Source organism: Cinclus cinclus, chromosome 2 (assembly GCF_963662255.1).
Source record: "Cinclus cinclus chromosome 2, bCinCin1.1, whole genome shotgun sequence".
NCBI lineage: Eukaryota > Metazoa > Chordata > Aves > Passeriformes > Cinclidae > Cinclus > Cinclus cinclus.
In genome coordinates, this window is record NC_085047.1 from 24,511,395 (window position 1) to 24,523,927 (window position 12,533).

A 12,533-nucleotide genomic window follows, 5' to 3' on the forward strand; every position below is an offset into this window, starting at 1 on the left:
TGACCACTCCATGTTTTAATTCTCTTTGTTAACTATGATAAAGAACTGCTGTTCTGGTGATCACTATATGCAGGCACTTTTAAGGATTCTCCTGGAGTTCTACAATCTAGGATAGTTGAGTTCTAGTCAGTACTTACTTAGAAATCCAACTTTTTCATTTTTTAAGGTCTTTTAAAATTATTCTGTCAGACACATGGCCCAGCTATGTCCATTAGGAATTTTAAGTGAAACTCAGTGCCAGGAAAACCAGAGAGATTACTGTATACTGGAGTTGAGCCACAATTAAAAAGGGACAAAGGAGCACAGACTCTTCCCTTCCAAGTTCAATTTCATCAAGCTTTATCCCAGAGCTATTTTGTTACATTACAGTGTTTTACCAGAAGGAGATTTGGTGAATGGGATTGTCGTTGGTGCCCTCCATAGAAATCACATCAAAGGGTTCATCTTTCCTCTTCTCAGGGTCTTCTTCATCATCATGTGAGAATTCACAATGATACAGAAACCCTGAGTCATACCCACCCTGAAGAAGAGAAGGACCACAAAGAAATGGTGACAAAAGAAAACTGAAGCAGCTGACCAGGTAAATGCAAATTTCAGAATAATTCTTCCTTTCTTAAGGATCTGTGATAGGTTAGAAAATGCTACTTCCAAACACCTAGAGATCCTATTTATTCACAGCCTGTCATGATCACTGGCATTACAAGCCACTCTACCACTGTGTTAAAATTCTACCTTCTGCTTGTGAGGGAACAGCTCAGTCTTTGTGTTTATCCATGCACTACCAAGAAGGGCACCTTCTGGAAATCTACCAAACAATCTGCATTGTAGTGACACTATTGGTTTACTTCACACAAACCACTGAAACTGTCAAGAATGAAAGGACTTCAATGTCCTAAGGATGACACATTTCAAAGGGAAAGGATGTCACATCATCAACATGAAGTAAAAACCTATTTACCAAGGAAAGCCAAAATTTTCCTGGTTCTGAATAAAAGCCACAGAGGATGGGACTGGGCTCCTCTGGTATGTAGATAGCTGGCAATGGCTCTTCTTCGGGTTCTTCCTCTTTAGTTTCTTCTGCCTCAAGTCCCATCTCCTTTTGCTGTTTTATCCATTCAAGCCTTGCTTTCTCCTTCTCCTGCTTTTTTTTCTCTCTCCATACAATCTCCTCTTCCAGCTATTACAAGAAGAGAAATACCAAGACATGAAACCAAGGCGTGCCACACATCACTGACTGAAGGAGTCTCATAAATGAAATCCAAGGTGGTCCTAACATTATACATACAGAATATCTACAGAAATCTCTGTCCTGTCAACTTAGCAGAGATCAACCACACTTCATGGGACTCTCCAGTGAAATGCTCCCCATTTCCCTCCTCAGAAGTATTTCTTTTACTCCTTTGAAACAGAAATAATTCCAAATGACAAGCAGATTTAAACATTTCCTCAGAGAGATTATTCCAAATCTTTATCACTATGCTTACTCCTGCAGAAATCCTAAGTCCTGTCCCCTGCCTGCCCTGGAGAAAGAAAAGCACTGGAAAGCTGAACTCAAACAAGTTCTAGTGCATCATTGGTATAGAGCAAAAGAGAGAAGCTGTAATGAACTTAACTTCTTCTCAACAATGAAGGAAAGATTTATCAAACTTTTAAAACCCTCTTCCATTCAAGCCTAGTGTAGCATCAACAAGTATCAAATATTCCCTAAAACAGTGGCTTCCTAAGAACGCATTAAGTAGCCAAACCAGCAAACCCTTAAATATTTTCAGCTGATCTTTGTCTGATTAAACTTTTTAAAAATCTATGTTCTAGGGACTCTGTAAACTATAAAAACTACTTCAGTGCTTCACCACCCTGTGAGAAATCTTTCCTTGCATTAAAACACCCTCATTGTAACTTATTAATTATTGATCTATTTCCAGAGGAAAAAGAGAGCCATTAATACTCTTTCTCGCTATAGAAACATTTTTTATTTTTAGTAATTTAGAGTGTTTCTCAACATTATTCTTCTAATTTGACTAAAAAACAAAACAAACCAAACAAGCAAGAAAACCAACAAAACTCTACACAAAATTATTTTCATATTTTCTTTCATATGCATGCTTTGTGATCATTGTTATAGATAATGCTGTGAAAAAACACCTAGAGATCTTTCTCCTGAATTCTGACTTCACAAGTTATAACATTAAATGAAGCTTTGCCTGACATTCAGTAATACAGCAGTAGCTAACAGAGAAGGCAGAGAAATCACAGGTTAACAAGAGAACCATAGAGGCTGTTGGATTATAGTGGATTGAGTATGGAACTGAGAGTCTGTTCCTTGGATTCTCCTTCTGAGCCTAACATCAGGTTCCTTTCCAGTTGCACAAAATTATAGCTGTGAGTTGGCATAACTCTTTTCCATTGGCCCCACATACTCTTTTAAAATAGTAAGGGTCATTCAGAACTAAAATGCGCACCTTTAAACTTAAAATATTTTTTTTTAGAAGTCAGAAACATTGATTAAAAAAAAAAAGGATATGTTTCATGTTTGCTTCAAGATGACTACCTGGGGGTTTTATAGGAAACTTCCTACAAGGAACTTCCTACAAGGCCAACATCAACCACAAGAAATATTCTTTTTGTGAAAATCACCAAAATTAAAATTGAGAACTAATGCAGTAATACTACCTTTCCCTTTCTCTAATGCTGTCTTCTAATTATAATCAAAATTCACACCACACTTTCAGTGTGATATAGGTCTGAATAAACCAAAAGTAACTTGTGGTTTCAAGCCACAAATGGCTTCTACTTGGTATTCCCTTTCAAGGAGCTTAGCAAACACCCTGTGATGAAATACAGAGTGTAGAAACTCTTTTGGATAGTTTGATCCCCTGGCACAATGAAGATGAAATTCTGCCACAGGAGAGTTTTTTACCTTGATTCGGGATTTAATACTATAAAAATGGAAGTACTGTGTTGGCAGGTTTTTTAAGTGGTAGGTGGTCGCTGTATCCTGCTTCCCAGGGAGAGGGGCAGGAACCTGGACAGCAAAGCCATTCTCACAAAGGATGAGCAGCGTGCTCTTGTCCTGGTATAAAAACACAAAGAATACAAATATAGGGCAGATGTATAAATGGAATCAAGACAAATGGGAAGAAAAGCTAGTTAGGCAGATGCACAGGCAGAAACTCCAGCCACACTTACCTGTGTTCTTATTTCTGTGGACATTTTTAAATGGACATCAGAAATCAGTGAGCTTCTTTTACGCTAGGCAAAGCTAAGGAATTGAAGAAATCCTTGCTGCGTCCAAACCAGCTATAATTCTGACACTGCTTAGCTTGAAAGCAACATGATGATATTTTGGAAATTTGGTTAAATCAAAAGATGGATTTGACCCAAGAGTTAGGAGGTTTTGGGTTGATAATTTCATATATTTCCATACTAATAAATCCTTTATATCATCAAGACTTCGCTCGGAGTCTTGCCAAATGCTACTTACCTTTCAGTTTGTTTGTTTTTTGCTGGTACTTGACAAGTCCTTTAAAACGCAAAGTTAGGAAGAACAGGTGAGGTGAGGGTAATAATTATACAGTGTTTTGAGATTTTAAAAGTCTGTATTTAGTTTCAATTTTCATGAGCTATCTGGAGAAAAGAGAGAAAGGCTGATTTTATCTAACTCAACACTAAAAATGCACAAAGAAGGCATATTAGAGTTGCTATGGAAACACTAACTAGGAATGATACAGTTCCTGTGTCTATAGGATCTCAGTTTAAAGATGCATTCATTATATAATGTATTTAATCACCAATGCTTCTTTAAAACAAACAAACAGAAAGTAGCAGTGGCATTCAGATATTAAGCAAGTGCTCTCATCTAGGAATGGAGGCCAGATATTGGTAGAGAAAATTACTCAGGCAGAATCTAACACATCCAAGACACAAAGAGGGCTTTTTTTAGTAAGGAAGAGTACTTTGTCTTCAAGGAAAGGACTCAATATGCAATTGTCAGATCCAGATCTATTGTTTCTGCAGTAAGATAGAATTCATACCAACAAGAATTCTTTTGCCATTTTTTAGGAGTTCAAATTAACAAGTGAAAATACCAATAAATTGCCACTATGCACCTGTAAAATGTATCTTGCTAGCATCTAAATATAATGAATAGTCTGTCCTCTAAATAAGGATACTGGACCAAACAAAATTTCAGATTGTGCTCATTATGCCTCATAGGCACCTCCATGAGAACTTCCTCTGTGAAATGATGGGACCAAGTGGAGGCTGGTTTAGTTGTTGACAGCCTGAGAAACCAATTGGAGAAGTCAGTTGGCTCCGTGAATCACATTTGAAGCAAGTAAAACCCTGGAAAAGCTCTCTTTTATTTCCGGCCTCTCACAAGGTAACAATGACCTGGCCCAGGTCCCCCTCCCATGTGGCCCGGGCCAGGCAGGGGTGAGCTCAGGAGTTTGCTGGGCCCTGTTTTCAACCAAGGGCCCCAATAGCACAAAAGAAGAAAAGCCCATTGCTGAGATCCTCGCCCTTTTCCCGGTGTGTCCGTGGCTCGGGGGGCCCTGCCCTGCCCTGCCCCGGCTCGGAGCAGCCCTGGGGTGGCCGAGCCCGCCCGGCCGCCCTCACGGCCTGAGGGGAGGCAGCCGGGCCCGGTTCGGGAGAGCCCCCAGGGCTTTGTGTGCTGGGCAGGGCAGAGGGAGAACCCCCGGCCTGCGGCTGGAGTTGGGGGCGGTCAGCGCCGGAGGAAAGCCTTGAAGCCAGAGGCTTGTCACCGTTTTCTCCTCTGGCTGGATTTAGCAGTTTTCGTCCGCCCCCTCCCCCCAGCGCGGTCTGGGCAGCCTAAGATCCTAACACAGCTTACAGACCTTCCATCCTTCCTTGGGCGAGAGGAAGAAGAACAGAAAGGATACATCAAAGTCAGTGAAGCAAAAGCTAAGGTTTTAGATGGAAGGAGAATAAGGAGACGCCATGAAGGTTGGCTGAAAAATCTTTTTGTAAGTTATAGGGGTGGACTGTACTACACTGAAAAATTCCTTTAAACCATGAAAAAAGACATGGGGGAGTGTAGTGTGATGTGAAGTGTTCGGAAGATCCTTTGCCCTGAGGGAAAAAGGGGATCTCTGTTCCTGGAAATGAAGTATGAACAGAGAGAAGAAAGCTGAAAAAACAGAACTTTTGCGTTTGAGTAACTCATCCTTAAAAGTAATACCCCATGACTTTGACATGGCCCACAAGCACAGCACAGGGAAGGCTGTGAAGGTGGGAGGAGTTTCACGATTGCAGATTCCTGGGCGACTGCTCTTCGAGAAAAATGTGGAGTCAGGAGAGAACTGGTTATTTCCTCTCTTGAAAAAGATCCCTATAGCTGAACAAGAAGAAATTCTTCTCCATAAAGTGAACTGAAAAAGATTATTTAAGTAAGGAATTAACTGAAGTGTCTCTGTATGTTGTTAAGGTGTGAAAAAGGGGACAAGGGAGTGGTCTGAAGATCTGTTCTGAATTTATTATTTTCTTTGTGTTACTAATAAAATTTTTCTTTATCCCCTTTTAAGTTTTAAGCCTGCTTTGCTTTTGCTCCTAATTCTATTTCCAACAAAAAGTAAATATATTGAAATTGGCAAACCAAACTATGACATTTTTGGTGCGTTAGCCACAAAACGAAAAACTAAACCAAGACACAGATGTTACCCTAACCCTAGAACACTTTTAAATATTAGCAAAAACCTTTTTCAGTATGTCCTGACACATTTCAAACATAGAATGCGAATTTCAAGAAGCACCCAAAATCTTTCTTAATCTTGTCAAAAAGCTTTTCAAAAGCCTGTTTTAATATGGGCAAGAGTCATGGACAGTAATGCCCACATAACTTCTTTGTCAAAGAGAATCAGACCTTACAAAACCTAAGGAATAAGATCGTTTCTTCAAGTCAAGGGCTCAAAAAGCATACAAAAATCTTGTGGTTTGCATTATCCAAAACTCCAAATATGTCCATAGTGACTGAACCAGAGATAGAGTACATAGAACCTTTTAGAATCTGTCATGTAGAAGCAGCCTGAAGAACAAAGTATTAAAACAGTATTTGTATTGTCTATAGAGTACATGATTAGAGTCATGCATCCTCATCTATTTTCATTGGAAATTATTTTTTAAATTATATGTTAACACTGCTGTGAAGGAAAGAAAACAAATATGCAGTACTCACATGAGAAGGTGGAGACCACTGTAATGCCTGTACAGGCCCAGGGACACAGATGAATCCAATTGGCTTATATTCATCCTCAATAGCAAAGAAGAAAACTGTTTTGTCTTTACTCTGAGGAAAAACAAACTAAGATGATGACTGAATCAAAGCTGACCAAAAATTCAAAAGACTGTAAGCACTTAATGACATAAGCACATACCTCCATTTTTTTTGTGTTTAAACAGGGGAACTTAGGACTGGATTTCTATGACTGTGAGGAAATAAAAATCCTGCCCATGTTGCTCCAAGAACATATTGCACCCATAGCTTTTAATCGTTCTCATGGTCCTCCTCTGGCATCCCCAGCCACATGCTTTCTGCCCATTGCACCACAGCTCCTTTAAATCCCAGGCTCAGGCCTGATTTTTCAGATAAGGAAGCACAAGCTGATTTCCCCAGATGACAAGAAAATGCAGAACTGGTATACAACATGATTCATTGTAGCTTAAAACCTACATTAAATTAAACGCATGGCAATTCAGCCCAAGGAACATGTAAGGCAAATGCACTGATGATGGCTAAGGACTAGTTTTTTAAAAGAGACACCTCATTAACTGGAAACCATCTCAAAGACTACCAGGCATAATGACAAACTGACTGACTGACCCTGTGGTAAGGCCAAGCAGGGCTAGGCAGCAGCTGGATTGCTGTCAGTGTGGTGTATCAACAGATTTGCTATTACTAATTCCAAGATTCTACTAAACTAATTCCAAAATAAACCAAATCCATCTTCAAAGGGGATTACAGAATTCACACTGAACAGTCCTGTCATTCACAAAATGAATTGTGTGAATTGCACAGTTGCTTTCCTTCAGAAAAACAAATGTGAGTGCAAACAGATTCTTCTCCCAGCACAGAGAACTACAACAAGCAATTAGCATTAGCAATAGAAGTAAAACTGTGTTGTCAGTAAACAAACTTTACCTTATCTCATTTAAAATGCTTTGTGGCTTAATAAAAACAACCAAAATAAACAATACATACCCCTGTAGCAAACACATCTCCCTTCTGTTCATATGCCAAGGCTGTAACTGCAGCAGCATGAGGTTTGAAAACTTGTTTCAGATTTATCTCTGCACTCTCCTTGGCCTGCCCTTCATGACCAGGGAGCAGTTTAGGATCATAAACCTCAATTATGCGGACAACGCCATCTTCAAACCCCACAGCAATTAAACCTCCTTCAGAATTCACCTTTAAGAGAAATGAAGAAAAAAAATCACAGTGTACATCTGAGAGTTTAGAAGAATTATCCATATGACATATGCTCTGCTGTTTACCTTTAAACTCACCTGACATGGAAGGGCTGCTAAAGCACAAATAATATTTCACACATGTTTATTCTCTCTAATACAGTACCAGAAAGGAAGAGAGAGGACTGGGGTTTATTTTTTGGGTTGGATTGTGTTTTGGTATTTTTAGTGACAACATGCCATCGAGACTGAAGATGTTAATGAGGATGTGGTTGTAATGTCCGAGGAAGATATAATTCATACTAACATAAAGATATATCAATAATTTCTTAAGCAGAAGAGTTGGAACTCAAAAGAAGGGATTATATTACCCTGAATATAACACCAAATATAAGTATTATTTTTTAAAAGGTCAGGGCACAGGCTTGGGTCTGACTGACTCCATATAAAGTACAGGAGTCAACAGGGACTGCTACTTGAGGTAGAAAGGAGTCTACAATAAGTCCTGTAGGTAAGCCAATTGCTAACAATTAAGACAGGCTTGAACTGTGATAAAGGTTAACAGAAACAGGCCTGTGTTTTAGTTGGATATAGCTGGAGTTGTGGATTTAGCTTATATTTGTCATTTGAATATCTTGAAGTCAATTACAAGCTGACTTGTCAGTGTTCACTTATCTAACAAGAATACTGCTAGGTTGCCTATGAGATTATGGTAAACAGACGCTTCTAAGTTTTCTTAGATTAATAGCACAGATTTTAAAATACATTTGCACACTTTAAACTGTGACCAAGTATATAATGCAATTTTAAATGCAGCTGGATAGACTAAGTACCCTTTGTTTGTCAGACTGTGTCTACTAACAACTTTTGTAAAACTGAACTGAATCAGTTTTGTGATGCCATACAATTTATTGTGGCATACAGCTTACCTCACGAAGGCACAGGCCACCACTTAACAGCATCTCTGAAAGCCTGCATGGCCAGAACTATATTTTTATAAAATAAAGGCACTCCCCTAGTGGAACTCTCACCTTCAACATTCAAGTAATTATTTTCCTCCTAAATTTGCTTTGCAATTAACCCACCAGGCTTGCTATCTTTTCTCAAGAACATAACTAGACATTATTTTAATTAAAATTAGCAAATATGTCTAAAAGTGATAGACTCCACACTCCACAAATTATCAGTTCTGGCAACAGTTTTTAATGATTTATCTCCAAATGTTTTGTGATTTGTCTGGGTTGTCATTACAAAATGTGTTAACTAACTCATGTTAATTGACAATTGCTTTGGGTGGGTTAAATAGAAGCTCTTAGTCAACAAACTCAGACTACTTCCCATACTGCACACTGAGATCTGATTTTAAAATCTTAGGAAGGCACAAAGTAGGATACCTGGTAATCCATAGTAAACTGTTCCCATACTGTATACAAACATACTCCAAACAAACTTATCTATACATCCTGCTATGGTAAATTCCACCATGGCCTAACAAGTGACTTCTAATGTCTTTTTTGGTGTGCAGCTTCCTGGATGCTGACAGGCTCATAGGTTCCTTTATGAATTTTTGCTAACATGCTAGGAAAAACTCACAACAGCCGATGCCCATGTCAGTGCTGTTCCTCCCTGTTTAAACTTGATTACAGTCAGTTGACTGTTGCTGCCAAAATCATAGATGCGCACTGACCCTGTGTGGAAAGGAGATAGTAAGAATTTATTTCTGGCAATGTTACTTACATTGTTAGGATTTATGGAGAAATGTCTATTTATTTGAATTTAAATCTGGATAAAATGTATGTTTTCTCTTTTGAGTAACAAAATGCCTGCCTGGAAAGATGACTGATGGTTACAGAGTACCATAGCTAGCATGGCACTCATGGTGCTCATGAACATATATATTTTCTTTCACTTTTCAACTTATACAGAGCCGAGAGTTTTCGAGGCTGAGGGTTGTAATAAGAAGTCCCAGGCTGACAATCCACATGTAATTTTCAAGTGAGCACAGAATTGCGGCATACTCTAAGGAAAATCTTTACTGACAACACATGAAAAGATGATAGGCTACTACTTGGGACTGCCCAGGGACGAAAACATTTAGAGGGAAGAAAACATTTAAAGGGAGGAAAATGTAAGAGATTGTCGACAAAAGATCCAATTTCATCAGAGGGAAAATTAACAGATTCATAGGCACACATACGGACTGCATAAAATTTCATTACAACTGGCATATATGCTCAACTGGTAGGAGTTTGTCTTCAGGCTAGAAGAATATGTGTATCGTATAACAGACAAATTACAAGACAGTACTGACAAGAATTGAGTTAAAAACATTTTAGTCTTTTCTGAACAGTGCAAATGACATTGTTAGAGTTCTAATCAGTAGTTCTTCTTTCAAAGCACAGTAAAGCTAGCAGTGAGAGGACTAAACAGCAGTATTTACAAAATGAATTAATATGTCTGTAATTACTTGTTATCTGTTGTTGAGAGCATAATAGCTATTGCATTTTCTAAGAAAGGCACAAACATTAATATTTACAATGGCTTACACAATGCTGGAGGTGTATGTAATTTCTTAAAAGATAAAAATCCCAACACTTATTAATCCCCAGCCCTGAATACAAGTGCTGTTACTCAAACCAGATGTCTCACCTTTTCAGCCAATCCTTCAGAACAATTTGCAACGTTTCCCATTAAAAACGTCTGTTGCTAAAATCCCAGGTTTTTAAGATGAAGCAGTCTTAACATATTGTTTAAAAAAATTAATGATTTGCCTTAAATATTAAAGAACTAATCACTGAAATAACAATTGCATGTAAAGAGACTTTGCAAGAGCAGATGCGCAAACACAAAACTCAGTAGTTCCAAGCCAATCATCATTGCCCTTCAAAACCAATAATAGCAGTGGCATGAGAGGAAAGGAACAGTGTACTTACGGTCAAGAGCTGTGGTGGCCATCAGGCATGTAAAGGGAGAGACACCAATGGCTTCGATCCTCCCGGAGTGGAAGGTACAGACGCGCTCTGGGTTGTGGGTCTGTAGTTCAAAACAGAAGAGAAATTCTGCTGCATTTTACACTTCTGCTCTCCACTTTGGGCTTATGCTGCTTGAGAAAGAATTTCATCATTCAAGGAATTACAGACTTTGCTATACGTTTCTTAACATTAGTTTGTATTGTATGCATCTTTTATTTACCATAAAATTTTTGGAAAATATTTTGCTTTTCACGTTAGAATTTTATTCCCCAAAAGGGATTGTTCCTATTTACTTTATTACGCTCCAGAGCAAAAATTAAATGCCCCCTTTTTCACCTCTGTCATCTATTTCTCCATCAAAAACATCTCCAGCAATACCATTAGTTATGAGTAGGATAAAACACTTCAAGTGTGTTTCATCTTCTCCTTGTTTTATTCTAGTTCTTTCTGTCATTTAAAGACTACAGTAAAGATTGGTTCAAACACCTACAGAGGATATAACAACACTCCTTGAACTCCTTTCCTCCATGCAACTTTCATTACCAGTTTATCAGAATCAAACTCCTTTAAAGTAACTTGAATTTGGCAGGAATTGAAAATCAAATTCATCTTTATCATCCTGCACAATCATTACAATCAATTACATTTGAAAATTTTTATGAAATAAAATATCTGTGTCAATGCTACCATTTTCTACTGTGCAACTATTCCAGATGCAACCAGTATAGCTATGGGATGTAATAGGATATGGTTCTTATTGCAAATGAACTGAAGGAATTAGAAGTAAGAAAAAACAAAATTACCATATTCGAAAAAGTCAAATCCAGCTTCCATATTGCTCCTCTTGTATCCTGAAGAAGAAAAAACATTAATTGAATGCTTTCAGACTCAATTTGGAAATAAAACTGCACATGGTGACTTCTTGAAAACTCTAATGATTATCATTGTGAAACAGAAATAACTAAATGCAATTATGTGGGTCTTATGAACCCCATCCATCTCTTGCAGATAATAGAACTTGGACAATACTCTGGCATTCTCCTGTTCTTATGCCAGAGTCTCACACATTACTGTACACTAGAAATACAGCACAGCATAACATAGCATAATTCAGTTGGAAAAGACCAGCAAGGATCATCTCATCCAATTGCCAGATCACTTCAGGCCTGACCAAAAGTTTAAGTATATTATTAAGGGCTTCTATTATGTGCCTTTTAAACACTGACAGGCTTGGAACTTAAACCACCTCTCCAGGAAGCCTGTTTCAGTGTTTAAAAAAACAAATCTGGAGGTAAGTAGGTAGAAGATGATTTTCTATATATCCAGAAGAAAACTGAATTCAACCAGAAAGAAACACACCAATTTGGAATGGACTCCTGCTGTGGCTTACCACTACCTCCCTCATTTTGTGTTTTTCCACAGGGATGCATGTACCTGAGTGTGTCTTACCTGAGCATACCAAAAGGGTTGTCCATGGTCAAGAATTTTTGTCATGAAATTCAGGCTGACATTCTTGCCAAGCCAAAGTTCATTCATAGGCTCCATCTCCACTAACCCTGTGTCATCCACAGGATCAGCAGTATCTATTACCTCAAAGTTCCACATCTTCATGGCATTGGAAGCATTAAAAAAAAAAAGTGCTAATAAGATCAGGTTGTTTTCATACACAATAAATATGGAAAACAAAAATTTTAAGAAAGCAAAATCACTGCTTTGAACATAACCTAGAACACTGTCAGGAGCTTCAATTCAGCCCTGCTACTAGCAGAGCTATACATGGCAGCTTCAGAATAAATGGTATCTGTGGGCACTCAGCATGGCTCACATTGAGGCAACAACAAAATAATGGGAAGTCTAACCCTTCCATGTTCTGCTCTGTAGGATAAGGACAACATATCAGTTAGCACACTTATAACCAAGTGAATTTTCCTAAGGGGATAACAACAACCTATAAAACACAATAACAACAATAAGAGCATTTGAAACCCTCCACTATCTATAGGTCAGTTTCCTACTGATTATCTGGCTCATTTTACACATCAGCAGAGGACACATCATGTCCTCCCTTAAAGAGGAGGGAAATAAGATTGCAAAATTATTGATAATTGATATGTGAGATCAGAAAGTGGTGTTATGCATAAG

At 38.3% G+C, this 12,533-nt stretch overlaps 1 protein-coding gene across 1 annotated transcript in view; it reads right to left on the reverse strand.

Annotated features, from left to right (window-relative positions):
* The window catches only part of CFAP44 (cilia and flagella associated protein 44), a 37,750-nt gene that overhangs the window by 17,369 nt on the left and 7,848 nt on the right, over positions 1-12,533 (reverse strand). Inside the window, exons 8-16 of the mRNA XM_062512528.1 lie at positions 11,841-11,996; positions 11,195-11,242; positions 10,353-10,452; positions 9,013-9,107; positions 7,214-7,420; positions 6,191-6,301; positions 2,918-3,070; positions 959-1,177; positions 378-520 (exon numbers count right to left, since the gene is read on the reverse strand). Of these exons, the coding sequence (XP_062368512.1) occupies positions 378-520; positions 959-1,177; positions 2,918-3,070; positions 6,191-6,301; positions 7,214-7,420; positions 9,013-9,107; positions 10,353-10,452; positions 11,195-11,242; positions 11,841-11,996 (1,232 nt within the window). The remainder of the gene's footprint in view (positions 1-377; positions 521-958; positions 1,178-2,917; positions 3,071-6,190; positions 6,302-7,213; positions 7,421-9,012; positions 9,108-10,352; positions 10,453-11,194; positions 11,243-11,840; positions 11,997-12,533) is intronic.